The 15,218-nt window shown below is 40.9% G+C and overlaps 1 protein-coding gene across 3 annotated transcripts in view; it reads left to right on the forward strand.

The window, feature by feature from the left end:
* The first annotated feature begins 45 nt into the window (after positions 1-45).
* LIN52 (lin-52 DREAM MuvB core complex component) overlaps positions 46-15,218 on the forward strand; it is a 109,297-nt gene continuing 94,124 nt past the window's right edge. Inside the window, exons 1-6 of one of the 3 annotated variants that reach the window (XM_047795018.1) lie at positions 46-427; positions 6,777-6,851; positions 9,470-9,507; positions 11,120-11,186; positions 13,734-13,817; positions 14,245-14,660. In XM_047795018.1, coding sequence (XP_047650974.1) covers positions 397-427; positions 6,777-6,851; positions 9,470-9,507; positions 11,120-11,186; positions 13,734-13,817; positions 14,245-14,360 — 411 coding nt within the window. In that variant the 5' untranslated portion in view covers positions 46-396 and the 3' untranslated portion in view covers positions 14,361-14,660. Of the gene's footprint in view, positions 428-6,776; positions 6,852-9,469; positions 9,508-11,119; positions 11,187-13,733; positions 13,818-14,244; positions 14,661-15,218 lie in introns of those variants that run through there. The other 2 variants (XM_047795020.1, XM_047795019.1) reach the window with 2 other exon arrangements.

A 15,218-nucleotide genomic window follows, 5' to 3' on the forward strand; every position in this document is an offset into this window, starting at 1 on the left:
GCGTATGCGATTGGTCAGAAGTGATAGAGCTCTCGCCTCCTCCCGCCTCAACAAATTCTGCTGGCGGAGGTGGGGAAGACGCCCCTGACTTGGATACTCTATATTGAGCGCACGAGGAAGACGCCCCCGAATTCGGAACTCCGATTGGCCACAGGCATGGACGCAGCCCCACCCACTCACTGAGGAAAGTAAATAAGACTCTGCAAGAATTTTCAGCAACGCCACCACAGCCACAGCGCGAGGGGGTGTGGCTAGCTCTGGGGGCGGGGCTATGGAAGATTACCCTATGGGGCGGGGAAACGAGACAGGACAGAGGGTTGGGAAATAGGATTTCTCTCTGGGGGCGTGGCTTATGGACCCTAGCTTTCCCGCCGACGGTTGGCAACGTCACGTGACATGGGTTGGAAGATGGCGTCTCCCACAGACGGTAAGAGCCGGCTTATAGACCCTTCGCTTGCGACCTCCTTCTCTGTTCTCCTGGGAACTTACAGATGCTCAGCGAGAATCTCTCCGTCTGCCCCTCTTACACCTCTTTCGTGGCCTTCTCGCCTTTCCCTTTTACTTTCCCATGGTATGTGGGTGCGTCTTCAGCTCGCTGGTTCTTCACAGAGGCTCCGGAGGTGCCCAGTTTCTTTGCAGTGTGCCAGGCGGATGGAGTAGGGCACCCGCTTGGGACCCATTCCGGGCAAAACAAGGAGGGCCTCTCTGGTCCTCCTTTAGCCGCATTTGAGTGAGGCTGAGGGCCAAGGAGGAGATACTGCTGGGGTAAAGGAGGTGTCTCAGTGTAGCTTTCTCTTTCTCAGGGCGCCCCTTTGAAGGTTCGATTCTCTTTGAGCATCTGGAACGATTCTCTCACGCTAGCTAGGGTTGGTGGCAGACCTAATCTCGGGATTGAACCGCAAGGAAAATGTGATTCTCTCCTGCCTCCTCGGATTGGGACCGTTGTTCTGGCAGCAAGGGAAGCAGGAGACCCCTCTTGGTCCCTCTCAGTGAGAGTCCCTAGGAAAATGACAATTGAGCTTTTTAGTGTAGTCATACACATTCATTCACTCAGCCTCTCTTTCTTCTATGTTATGTGTTGTTTCCTAAGGCTGAGTGAATGAATGATTTCTGCTTATATGTTGTATAAGAAGCAAGTCATCTGAGGTAGCAATTAAGTGGTTTTGGTATATCCACAGGGTTTTGCGCTCCGTTCTGCTTTAGGGTTAGGGTCTTGCAGTCATTTCTAAACTCAGTTTTTGCTTCGACAAAATGCTTGCAGTCGTTTCTAAACTCAGTTTTGCATCTCCACGTCCATTTCACTTATACTTAGTTTTCTCTCAAAGGAATTTTGTGTATGGAAGGAATCTTGGAAGTTCATTTCAGGAATGAGGAAATTGAGGCCTGGAAAGCTATGCTGAGATCCAGTATTCAAAAGGCATTATTATTCTAATTGCTTTGGGAGAGGAAAAGATTAATCAAACATGTAATATTTTTGCAGTTTCATTTAAATGTCACCTCCCAAAAAGGCTTTCCCAGAACACTGTATCTGTATCTGGAGTTGCCTCACTTCACCATTATTCGCTATCTCAGTACCCTCATCCACAGCATAGTTATTCTGTTAACTTTGCCCCTTTCACACTAGCTTGTAAATTCCAAGACTGTCATGTTCATAGTTGGATCCCAGGGCTTAGCACAGTACCTGGCAGGAAGTAGGCCTTCAGTTCACATTTATTGAATGAATGATTAGATATATACATAAATAATGTATTACTTAGTCTTAAGTTTTAACTGAGTGTTAAGTTTTTGAGCATGGGTACGTACTGCAGAAGAAATTACGGGTGTAAAGAGCCAAAAGAGGAGTTACCATTGTGGCTCAGTGGTTAACGAGTCCGACTAGGAACCATGAGGTTGCGGGTTCCATCCCTGGCCTTGCTCAGTGGATTAAGGATCCGGCGTTGCCGTGAGCTGTGGTGTGGGTCGCAGACACGGCTCGGATCCCGCGTTGCTGTGGCTCTGGCGTAGGCTGGCAGCTACAGCTCTGATTAGACCCCTAGCCTGGAAACCTCCATATGCCGCGGGAGCGGCCCAAGAAATGGCAAAAATACAGGGAAAAAAAAAAAAAAGAGTCAAAAGAGATTCTTCTGCCTGGGTGCTCTCTTTTAAAATGTGCTTTTTTTTTTCTTTTTTTTTTTTTGCCTGGAAAAAAAAAGGACATTTAAAAAGTTAACCAAGGGTACGAGGAGCTACTGTTTAATGGGTATAGACTTTTAGTTTGGGAAACTGAAAAGGTTCTGGTAATGGATGGTGACTATGGTTACCCAACAGTGTGAACGTACTTAATGCCTCTGAACTGTACACTTAAAACTGGTTAAAATGGTAAATTTTATGTTGTGTGTATCTTATCACAATTTTAAAAAACCAGCCAAGTGAGAGTAGAAGTAATTGCTATTTTAAAATTTTAGTTTATTACTAAGTTGTGTATACATATATATTTTTTTGTTTCTTTTTAGGGCTACACCTGCGGCATATGGAGTTTCCCAGGCTAGGGGTCTCCCAGTCTAGGGACTGAATCAGAGCTGTAGCTGCTTAACCCAATGAGTGAGGCCAGGGGTGGAACCTATGTCCTCATGGATACTAGTCAGATTCATTAATCGCTGAGCCACGACAGGAACACCAAAGTTGTTTTTATATTTTTAAGTTTTGTTCCTCATGTTTGATTTTTACCCCATCTTCTCTCAATTTCTTTTCCTTTCTTTGGCCAGGAAGAATATTGGAAGTGTATTTTTCCCCTTTGGTGTTGTAGCCATCTCCACTGACACTCTATTTGCACATTTAATTTTTAAAAGTTTCGTGCTCATCTTTTACAGAGCTTCACCCTTCTCTTAATCTTTTTAACATGACAAAATCAAGTTGAACACTTTGAACTTAAATAAGTATCTCATCCTAAAATATTCCACTGCCTAGCTCTCTCACTTCTATTTTTAGCATTCCACCTGTTTCTGTCTTTAAGATTTAATTCAAATTATCTTGATGTGAAAAAAGTTTAAGTCACTTATTGTTTCTCTTTTTAATGCTGAATTTGCTGGGACATCTTTTAAAAGGATAAAATTGAAATCTAAGTAAAGCCATTAATTACTTAATGTATGAAAATAATACTCACAGTGGACTCTTGAGTTGTGCCCCAGATCGTGGTATCATGTGGGCACACGTGTAGGTTATTGGATTCTACCCTCAATAAGTTTATTTTTGTTATGGTTGAACTATCCATAGTAACGTTCCTTAGTATTTTGAAAATTGGCTTTTTTTTGGTTTCACACAGCTTTTCTCTCTTTCTTTTTCTTGTGTTACCATTTTTGAAACCTTTTTTGAAGGCAATTTGTTAGAGTTGAGTTCTCTACCGATTAGAATGCCATTGGAAGTTCCCTTAGACTAAGTATTTAGCTTCAGCTAACATCCATCTTATGCAGATACAGTAGAAAGAAAAGGAAGACGAAAAGGAAAAAATTTTTTTCTCTTTTTGATGAGAACTTTCATGATTTACTCTAACTTTCCTGTGTATCATACAGCAGTGTTAGCTATAGTCATTATGTTGTGCATTATATCCCTAGTACTTATTTACCTTGTAACTGGAGGTTTATACCTTTTGACCACTTTCCTCCAATTCTCCCTCTTCTCCCCCCTGCCACTTCTGATAACCACAAGTGTGATCTCTTTGTCTATTTGTTTGTTTGCTTGTTTTATTTTATTTATTTATTTATTTTTTTGGTCTCTCTCTTTTTTTTTTTTTTTTTGCTATTTCTTGGGCCACTTCCGTGGCATATGGAGGTTCCCAGGCTAGGGGTCCAGTCGGAGCTGTAGCGGCTGGCCTACGCCAGAGCCACAGCAACGCGGGATCCGAGCTGAGTCTGCAACCTACACCGCAGCTCACGGCAACGCCGGATCCCGGATCGTTAACCCACTGAGCCAGGCCAGGGACCGAACCCGCAACCTCATGGTTCCTAGTCAGATTCGTTAACCACTGCGCCACGACGGGAACTCCTGTTTGCTTGTTTTAGATTGCACACGTAAGTGAGAGTGTACAGTGTTTGTCTTTCTCTGACTTATTTCATTCAGCATAAAGCCTTGAAGGTCTGTCCAGTTTGTTGCAAATGACAGGATTTCCTCATTTATTTACGGCTGAATAATAATTCCACTGTGTATGATCTATTTTCATGGATACTTTAAAAAATTTTTTTATTTTTATTTTTAAGGGTGCAGTTGTGGCATATGGAAGTTCCCAGGTTGGGGGTCAAATTGAAACTGCAGCTGCCAGCCTACACCACAGCCATAGCAACACAGGATCCGAGCCATGTCTGTGACCTACACCATAGCTCATGGCAGCGCTGGATCCTTAACCTGCTGAGTGAGGCCTGGCATCAAACCTACTCCTCATGGATACTAGTTGGATTTGTTACCTCTGAGCCACAACGAGAACTCCCTGTGTCTATTTTCAGTTTCTTCATTTATCAGTGGACACTAAAGTTGTTCCCATGTCTTGGCTATTATAAATAATCTTGTTATGAACATGGGGGTCCCTTAGAATATTTCCAAAAAAAATTCAATTTAGAGAAAAGCACATGTTGAAAATTTTATAAATATGTACGTTTTCTAGAGAGTGAGTCTGTAGCCTTTTTTTTTTTTGCAGATTTTCAAAAATGTGGCTTACTCAGAAAATGTTAAGAACCACTTTATATCATTAAATCAACGAATTTATGTAGCTAACTAGTATACTGAGCACACAAAATGTACTCAGCAAATGTTAACTGTTGTTAACATTGAGCACTTCCTGTGTGCCAGGGCAAGAGTAGAGAAGAAATGGTGTCAAAGAATTAGGCAGGGTCTGGATTATGTAGGATTTTATAGGTCATAATAGACATGCATTCATGAATTCAGCTGGGAAGAAGTCCTTTAAGCTGGAGAGTGATATGAACTGATTGACATTAAAAAAAAAAAATCTTCCTGGCTACTTTGTGGACAGTAGATTTAGGGGGAAGAGTATGAGTGGGAGCAGGGAGACCTTTTAAGAGGCTCCAGGAGAGAAGCAATGGTTCCTTGGTTAATGAATGTGATTTCAGCATATGTTTTAGAAATAGAAACTACAGAAACTACTGGATTTACTAATGGGTTGGTCATGGAAGGGTGAAGAAAAGGGAGGCTTGAAGGATGACAAATGTATTTTTGATTTGAGAACTGGAGTTGATGGTGGTGCTGTTTTTTGAGACAGAGGGAATATGGTTTTTCACACATGTATATAAAGAGTGATGTTGGAGTTCCCGTCGTGGCTCAGTGGTTAACGAACCCCACTAGGAACCGTGAGGTTGTGGGTTTGATCCCTGGCCTTGCTCAGTGGGTTAAGGATCCAGCGTTGCCGTGAACTGTGGTGTAGGTCACAGACGCGGCTCGGATCTGGTGTTGCTGTGTGGTATAGGCCAGCGGCTACAGCTCCGATTTGACTCCTAGCCTGGGAACCTACATATGCCATGGGAGCGGCCCTAGAGAAGGCAAAAAGACAAAAAAAAAAAAAGAGTGCTATCAAGTAGCCACTTATATCTAACTTCAAGTCAGGGAAAGATTGGGGCTGGAAATAGAAATATGGTCATTGGCTTGTAAATGTTGGTAAAGGCTATGGGACTAAGTCACAGTCCCTTAGGAGACTTTTCTTCAGTAGAGAGTGAAGCCAGCACAGGGTGGGCCCTCAGTAGAAGAAAAGACTGAAGGTGTTAGTGAGGAAGGAAAAATCAGCATAGCGGTTTTATAGGAGCTGAAAGTGGAGTGTTTGAAGGAGAGTGGTCAGTGAGTGGATGCTGCAAAGAGATCACATAAGAGAGAACAGAGAAGTGACCACTGGATTTAGCAACATAGGTCTTACATCGATGATCTTGGCAACAGTCATTTGCATGCATGTAGGGGCAGAAGCTTGTTTATCGTAGCTTGAGGAGGGAACATGAGGTAAGGAAGTGGAGACAACAGGATGGACAACTTAAGAACTTTTGCAGTGAAGGAGTCAGGAGGTCGTGGGGTCAAGGAGGATTTTCTTTAAAGAAGGGAAATTCTAAAGCAGGCTTACTTGCTGTTGAGTGTGAGCCAGGTAGAAACTGGTTGCGCAAGAGATTATTCAAGAGGGTGTCGTGACAAAGCACAAGAAGATGGAATCCAAAGCCCTAGCAGAAGAGTTGACCTTTCTTGGGAGCAGTGACACTTCTTTGATTGTAACTGGAGGAAAGTCTAAGTGTATGAGTAAAGAGCCAGGTGGGTTTGTTGACATTCATTTTTTCCAACACACCACTAAAATAGTGTTCCCGTTTTAGACATGAAAAAAGTGGGGTTTGATGAGGGAAATGATTTATTTGTATAAAATGATGGCCTAGTAGCATCAGTAGTTATGGAAATCAAATCTCTAGACTTCTGGGTGAGTATTCCAGTTTGTTATGTTCTTTGAGATTGATATGACACACACACACACACACACACACACACACACACACACACACACATTTCTTTTCTTTCCTGGCCACCCTGCAGCATATGGATTTCCCAGGCCAGGGATCAGGTCTGAGCCCCAGTAAAGTCCCAAGCTGCAGCTGCAGCAACACCAGATCCTTAACCCATTGTGCCAGGCTGAGGTTGGAGCCTGTATCCCAGCGCTCCCAAGATGCTGCCAATTCCATTGCACCACAGTGGGAACTCCTATATGTCATAAAATATAAATTAATGTGTTTTGTGTCTTCTTGGCTCATCTGTGTGTTTTGTTCTAGGGGCAGATCTAGAAGCATCTTTGCTAAGTTTTGAAAAACTTGACCGTGCTTCACCAGACCTTTGGCCAGAACAACGTAAGTTTATTGTTTCTTTATATCAAAATTGATGCAGGAAACCCAGTCCTACTTTGAGGGAGTTTTTGGAAGATTTAACTGTAGCGATTAAAATTTTAATTTTACTTCAAAGGGAAGAGACTGAATTCTGTGGTCTGGCATTAAGAATATCTGTTTGGGGAGTTCCGTTGTGGTTCAGTGATTAATGAATCCGACTAGGAACCATGAGGTTGCAGGTTCAATCCCTGGCTTTGCTCAGTGGATTAAGGATCCGGTGTTGCTGTGGCTGTGGCTATAGCTCCAATTAGACCCCTAGCCTGGGAACCTACATATGCCATGGGTGCAGCCCTAAAAAGACAAAAAAAAAAAAAACAAGAATATCTGTTTGGTAGTTTTAATTTTTTAAAAACATTGAGACTCAAGAAATGATAAGGAACCTTTCAAAGAAATAATTATTTTTAAAAACTATATCTAGGGAGTTTCCATAGTGGCACACCAATGTTGGGAGTTCCTGTTGTAGCTCTCAGTGGTAATGAACCCAGCTCGTATCCATGAGGATCTGGGTTCAATCCCTGGCCCTGCTCAGTGGGTTAAGGATCAGGTGTTGACGTGAGCTGCAGTTTAGGTCAAAGATGTGGCTCAGATCTGGCGTTGTTATGGCTGTGGGTAGGCCGACAGCTGCAGCTCTGACTTGACCCCCGGCCTGGGAACTTCGCTATGCCATGGATGCGTCCCTAAAAAGAATCAATCAATCAATCAAATACAGCAACTCATTTAATAAAAAAAAAAAAAAAAAAAAAGGACCCAACGTTGTTTTTGTGAGGCAGCAGTTTTGATCCCTGGTCTGGCTCAGTGGGCTGTGTTGCTGTAAGCTGTGGCATAGGCTGCAACTGCAGCTCCAATTTGACCCCTAGCCTGGGAACTTTCATATGCCGCAAGTGTGGCTGTAAAAAGAGAAATAAATAAATAAATAAAATAAAAATTAAAAACTCTATCTGTAATAAGTCAGACAGTGTGAGATGTATAAAGTAATTCTTTATCTCCTTTAAATACTCTGTTTTTGGACCTTTTTTTTTTTAATGCTTATCCAGATAGGCAAATAAATAAATATTTTCAAGTATATAGAGAGTTTTGTATTTATTTATTTATTTTTTTTGCCTCTGCATGCCGAAGTTACCAGGCCAGGGATCAAACCCTTGCCACAGCAGCAACCCAAGCTGCTGCAGTGAGAACACCAGGTCCTTAACCTGGTGCACCATGGGAGAACTCTGAGAGTTTTTTGTTTTGTTCTGTTGCGATGGGGTCATATGTACAATGATCTATAGCTTAATTTATTCTGCCTGGTAACTTTCCATGTTGGTAGGTTAGGTCTACTTCATTCTTTTATTTTTGGTCATCCTTTTGGTTTTTCTAGGGCCGCTCCCATGGCATGTGGAGGTTCCCAGGCTAGGGGTTTAATCGGGGCTGTAGCTGCTGGCCTACACCAGAGCCACAGCAACTTGGGATCTGAGCCATGTCTTCAACCTACACCACAGCTCACGGCAACACCAGATTCTTAACCCACTGAGCAAGAGCAGGGATTGAACCCGTAAGCTCATGGTTCTTAGTCGGATTTGTTAACCACTGCCCCACGACGGGAACTCCAGGTCTACTTCATTCTTTTAAAGTATTTCATTGTGTAGATATACTACAGGTTATGTATTCATATCCTATTTGGAAACCTAAGTTATATACAGGTTTTGATATTACAAACGATGTAACAATGTATACCCTCGTATATATTTTCTTTGTTCACTGGAAGGCAATGACTGTGTGACAGTACCCATTTCCTTACATAGTAGCCGTATTGGATGTTACTGATCTTTATTATTTTTAGTTTGTACTTTTTAGTGAGGATGAACCTTATTTTTAAGGTTTTTATTTTTAAAGGTTTTTTTTTTTTTTTTAATATGACTCTTTCCATGAGGTACTTAAATAAGCAACTGGATTGACAGAATAGCATAACTAAAAAGGAAATTTAAACTTTTTGATAAGAGAGGTTATATTTCACCACCTGAACCTTCAAAGTTCACTTGAAAGGGATTATTTTCTCTGAGAAGCTTTTCTTGCCCCCTCAGTCTGATTTAGATTTTCTTTCTCTCTCTCTCTCTCCCTTTTTTTTTTTTTCCTTTTTAGGGCTGCACCTGTGGTATATGCAAGTTCCCAGTTTAGGGGTCAAATCAGAGCTGTAGCTCTCAGCCTACACCATAGCAACACCAGATCTGAGCCACATCTGAGACCTATACCATAGCTCGCGGCAGTGCTGGATCCCCAACCCACTGAGCGAGGCCAGGGATCAAACCCACGTCCTTGTGGATACTAGTCTGGTCCGTTACCACTGAGCCACAACAGGAACTCTTAGATTTTCATTTCGTGTCTCTCATATACCAAATTTTTGTCCTCCCATATACCAAATACCATTTTTTGTCGTGTTATTTTTCATGAAACCCTTAAAAAATGTTATAGTTATTGATATCCTCTCTCTTTTCTTCCAGATTATAAACTCCTTGAAGACAAAGCTGTTTTCTCATTTGAATCCTCTGTGTTAGGGACACTAAAATGTTTGTCGAGTGACTAATGTTGTGTTTTTTTCTTTTTAGTACCAGGTGTTGCTGAATTTGCAGCTTCTTTCAAAAGTGTAAGTAGTATCTTACTTACCTAATGAAGTTTTTCCAACATTTTGCTCCTGGGTAAAATATCAAATAGCTCTTATTTTTTTATATTCAAGAATAATGTCTTAGCCTTCAAAATTATTTTGTAACTACAGCCTTTGAAATCTGTTTATATTATCATCATGCTAATGATGTTAATGTTCTATCTTGGTATTTTGACCTTTGACTATTAGCCTCTTCTCTAACCTAAGAGATTTTAAGGTAAGGCTATTGAAATTTTTAATGTAACCAGTATTCTTGTTGCCCAAACTGTGATTTTGAAGCCTTTCTCTTTTGCTTATGTGATGCATTATGACCTTAACTTATACCTCCCTAGAGGATTTTGAAATTTCTCAGTGGCTTGTCAGAGACCAAAGGAAGGCATTTTTAAAGCCATAGCTTTTCCACTTCCAGGGCAGCAGGCATTATGCTAGATGTATATTCCTAGAATACCTCCTGTATATTCTTGGAAAATATGGAAACCAGGAAAATATGATGATTATAATATTAGTCAGCATATACATAATGTGTACTATAAGCTATATACTTTACATACATTACTTAATCTTCAGGAAACCGTATGAGCTATAGGTACTATTATTATCCCTATTTTACAGAGAAGGAAATAGACATAAAGAGGTTAAGTAGGTTACTCAAGATTATAGGCTACAAATGGCAAAACCAGGTTTTGAACCTCTTAATCTACTTACTAGCATCTATGCTCATTATACCATACTTAGAGGCATTTGTACCTAAAGTTAAAAGCACTGACTGGCAGAGAAACTTTTTTTTGTTGTTGTCTTTTTGCCATTTCTTGGGCCGCTCCCATGGCATATAGGGGTTCCCAGGCTAGGGGTCTAATCAGAGCTGTGGCCGCTGGCCTCCGCCAGAGCCACGGCAACAAGGGATCCGAGCTGCGTCTGCGACCTACAGCACAGCTCAGGGCAACGCTGGATCCTTAACTCACTGAGCAAGGCCAGGGATGGAACCTGCAACCTCATGGTTCGTAGTCGGATTCGTTAACCACTGAGCCACGACGGGAACTCCTCAAATAATTTCTTTCATGGTTCTACTTACCTATTTTTCGTATAATAGTAACAGTATTCAGACCTAAATCTTTCAAGATCATTACTTTAAAACCAGCTTTTAAAGATCAGTAGTATTATTTTGTAAGGGTTCTATTTGTAGGTCAGATCTGAATCTGGAGAAATCTGGTTCTTTGAAATTATAACTTGCTGGTATTTTCAAACAACCTGAGGACTGTGTGACAACCTCCTTTTCTTACAAGAAAGAAGAGTAGAGAGTTTCCGTCGTGGTGCAGTGGAAATGAATCCGACTAGTATCCATGAAAATGCAGGTTCAATCCCTGGCCTTGCTCATTGGATTAAGGATCCGGTGTTGCCATGAGCTGTGGTGTAGGTTGGATCCTGCGTTGCTCTGGTGTAGGCTGGTAGCTGTAGCTTCTATCTGACCCCTAGCCTGGGGCTTCCACATACCAGGGTACAGCCCTAAAAAGCAAAAAAAGAAAAAAAAAGAAGGAAAAGTGGGGTCTCTATACATTGCACATGTCTGAATAGATGTATTCTTATTTTCTGACAGCCCATTACTAGCTCCCCGCCCAAATGGATGGCTGAAATAGAACGCGATGACATTGACATGTTGAAAGGTAAGCAAAGCTGGTGACCTCTAACCTTCAACCTGACTTTTATGCTCCTGCACAAACCACCTTTCCAGTTTTTCTTTCACAATTCCCTTACAAGTATTTTTGGCTTCAAATTGCCTATTTAACCATCCTTATTCATGGTTCTTCATATCTAAATGCCTTTCTCTACTTTTCCATGTGTAGAAATAATTCAAGACCCAACCATACTGATTTCTTCTGCTGCTAAATTCCTTTAATGTTAACTTTATTTTGTATAATACTTAGTGTTGGAGTTCCCATCTTGGCTCAGTGGAAACAAATCCAACTAGGAACCATGAGGTTGTGGGTTCGATCCCCAGCCTTGCTCAGTGTGTTAAGGATCTGGCATTGCTGTGAGCTGTGGTGTAGATCACAGACTCAGCTCGGATCCTGTGTTGCTGTGGCAGAGGCCCGCAGCTGCAGCTCCGATTCAACCCTAGCCTGGGAACCTCCATATGCCTCGAGTGTGGCCCTAAAAAGAAAAAAAAAAAAATTAACGTTAACTATAAGCTCTCACATAAAATTTCTTATTTAATTCTCATAAAGACCCTGTGAGTTAGATATGATGTCTAAGGTTCAGAAGTTAACCAAGCTTTATTATAGAAAGAGTTAAAATTTAAACTCTGAACTTTTTTTTGTCTCTTTGTCTTTTCCAGGGCCACACCAGCAGCATATGGAAGTTCCCAGGCTAGGGGTCTAATCAGAGCTGTAGCCGCCGGCCTCCGCCAGAGCCACAGCAGCGCCAGATCTGAGCCGTGTCTGCAGCCTATACAACAGCTCATGGCAACACCGGATCCTTAACGCTCTGAGTGAGGCCAGGGGTAGAACCTGCAACCTCATGGTTCCTAGTCGGATTCGTTAACCACTGAACCACGATGGGAACTCCTAAACTCGGATCTTTTAAAGCTAGTCTCTTACTGTTATAATGCAAGTGCCTTATTTAGGATTTGCTGTCATATATTGTTATGAGTACTATTAATTGACAACCCCTTAGTGGGTTAAGACCTGTCTTTTAGTTCTTTCTATCTCATCAATTTCTCCCATAGAGAATACTGTAAGTAGTGAATATCATTGTTTGATAAATGGCTTGGGACTAAATCACAAAGTAGAAATTTAAATTAAAAAACATTAATTTTCCTTGATTTTGCTCTACTTTACTTCATTTTTTTTATCATCCTCCTAGTGATAAGATTCATGATGGTTTTGAAGTAATAGAATGAAATTGAGGTAAAAAATCTGGGGTTCTTAAGCTATTTAAGCAGCTGAACAGATTCACAAAGTCTACTTATGCCAGATATAGATAATAAGTATGGCATGATGAGTGAGAGAAAATAACACCTTTATTTGACTTCAGAAATAATTCATTGTTCTGCATGAAATGCTTAAAAGCAGATCCCTTCCTCCATCTGGAAAAATTAAGTCTCAAGGGCATCTTGGGTTCATTGTTCTAATGTTCCAAACAGACATTTATATAATATTCCATCAGCATGTATTTTCTAAGGAAGCTTTAAAGTTTGATAAGGGATCAGAGCATTCTATTTCATGCAAGTTCATGTATGTCCTAAACTTAAAAGGAATTAAGTTCTGTTTAAATGAAAATCTGGGAAGATAAATTTTTAAGTTTACTGTCTTTTTATCTGGTAAAGTTAAAAATTTTTTTATGGGAATTTGATTTGAAGGTAAAATTTAGATTAATATTTAGCCTGTTTTCTAAACCTGGAGAAATAGGAAAGAATAAGTGTTTTATTGTCACTTGGAGTAATGTGGACTTATAAATGACAGCTGAGATAGTGTCCTTTTTGTGAGACAGATCTGTCTGTTTGCTGTCTCAATGCTATGTCAGATCACAAGTTTTCAAATTTTAACCATATATTCATTTTGTATGATAGGCAAAATGAATGTTACAAAAAGATCCTTAGGATAAAACATGTAATTTGTTATTGTGTTTATGCTAATTCTCTTCTCATTAAGTGGGTAAGCTTATCTGAGGCATTTTGCAGTGGTGGAAAAATTCACTGATTTGATTTGTGCGTTTTTGTGTGTGTGCACATGTCTGTGCTGGGGGTGGTGGTGATGTGATTGGTTGAGAAGAGATATGGATCCATTTTCTACTTATTTCATAGGAATTAAGCTTGAAATTTTAATTTTTTTAAATTTTTAAATTTTTTTTGTCTTTTTTGTTGTTGTTGTTGTTGCTATTTCTTGGGCCGCTGCTGCGGCATATGGGGGTTCCCAGGCTAGGGGTTGAATCGGAGCTGTAGCCACCGGCCTATGCCAGAGCCACAGCAACGCGGGATCCCAGCCACGTCTGCAACCTACACCACAGCTCACGGCAACGCCGGATCGTTAACCCACTGAGCAAGGGCAGGGACCGAACCCGCAACCTCATGGTTCCTAGTTGGATTCGTTAACCACTGCGCCACGACGGGAACTCCAAGCTTGAAATTTTTATAACAAGGATTTGCAACCCGCATGCATTGTTACTAGAAGCAGTGGAAAGAAATGGTATTGAAATAAATGATTCTATTTCAGAACTGGGGAGCCTCACCACAGCTAATTTGATGGAGAAGGTACGAGGCCTTCAGAACCTGGCCTATCAGTTGGGGCTGGATGAGTGTGAGTACCCAGATCCATTTATTCAGGGTTGCATGTTGTGTATTTAATGATGAGCTCTGGTGTAATTCAGAAAGTAACTTTAGTATCTTTATTAGGTGTTCTCATGGTAAGAAGCCGCTATAATCTAAAGTGTGCCTTTATAATAGAGTGTCAAAGTAATTACAGAGTTTACTAGGTTACAAGTTATTGTTCTTTGTATAGTGAAAGCATATTGGTAACTCTTAGTTTTAAGCGATAAAATGTCAAATCAAACAATCTTAAGCAAAAGAAGGATTTTATTCACATAAATCAAAATTCTAGGGGTAGAATTAGCTTTGAGCATATCTAGATTCATGACTCTTAGTGAAGTCTTTGGAATATGCCCTCATTCTTGTTTTAGTTTGCTATCTAAACTTCACTCATGCATTAATATTATTCTTTGATCTAGCACCAGGGAAGGTAACCAGCAGGAACACCAGCTCTTATGTCTTTAAATCTCATAATCCTAAAAGAAAGAACATCTTTTCTGCACATGGCAAAGAAAGGTCTTGGGGAGGACCCTGACTGTTCCATCTTGACTCACATACCTATCTTGGAACCAGTCCTTTAGCCGAGCAGCGTGGAGCACTGGGATGGGCCAGGCGTGGGGCCTGGGTGTGGATGCAGATTGGAGTGGTTATTCAGACTCAAATCACATGGAATGTGATTGTGGAGGATTGGTTCCCCAAAGGAAGGTTCATGTAGTAGACCAGGAACGTAATCTGCTAGTATGAGTGATGCTTTTAAAGTTCTCGTCTATTCCTAACTGTTCTCCATTCTTTTAGTTTAAAATTATTTCTTGGGAGTTCCCGCTGTGGCTCAGCAGGTTAAAAACCCAACTAGCATCCATGAGGATGTGAATTTGATCCCTGGCCTCGCTCAGTGGGTTAAGGATCTGGCATTGGTGTGAGCTGTGATACAGGCCAGCAGCTGCAGCTCTGATTCAACCCCTAGCCTGGGAACTTCCATATGCCCCAGGTGCAGCCCTAAAAAGCAAAAATAAAAGAAAATAATTTCTTTATAAACTATATATCTTTCCATACTATATTCATTATAAAATTGGAAGAGGAATTGTACCAAATTTTCACTTTGTAATTGAAAGAAATACTTAGCATAAATACAGTGCTTAGAACTTTGTTCTCAGGGGGTAGGTACCTCCTGAGACCTTCATAAAGCCACAATTTTTTTTTAAGTACTTAATGAATTTTATTACATTTATAGGTATACAACAATCATCACAGCCAAATTTTACAGCATTTCCATCCCAAACCCTCAGTGCATTCCCCCACCCCCCAACCTGTCTCATTTGGAAACCATAAGTTTTTCAAAGCCTGTGAGTCAGTGTCTGTTCTGCAGAGAAGTTCATTGTGTCCTCATAAAGCC

This window comes from Phacochoerus africanus, chromosome 9 (assembly GCF_016906955.1).
Source record: "Phacochoerus africanus isolate WHEZ1 chromosome 9, ROS_Pafr_v1, whole genome shotgun sequence".
Taxonomy (NCBI): Eukaryota; Metazoa; Chordata; class Mammalia; order Artiodactyla; family Suidae; genus Phacochoerus; species Phacochoerus africanus.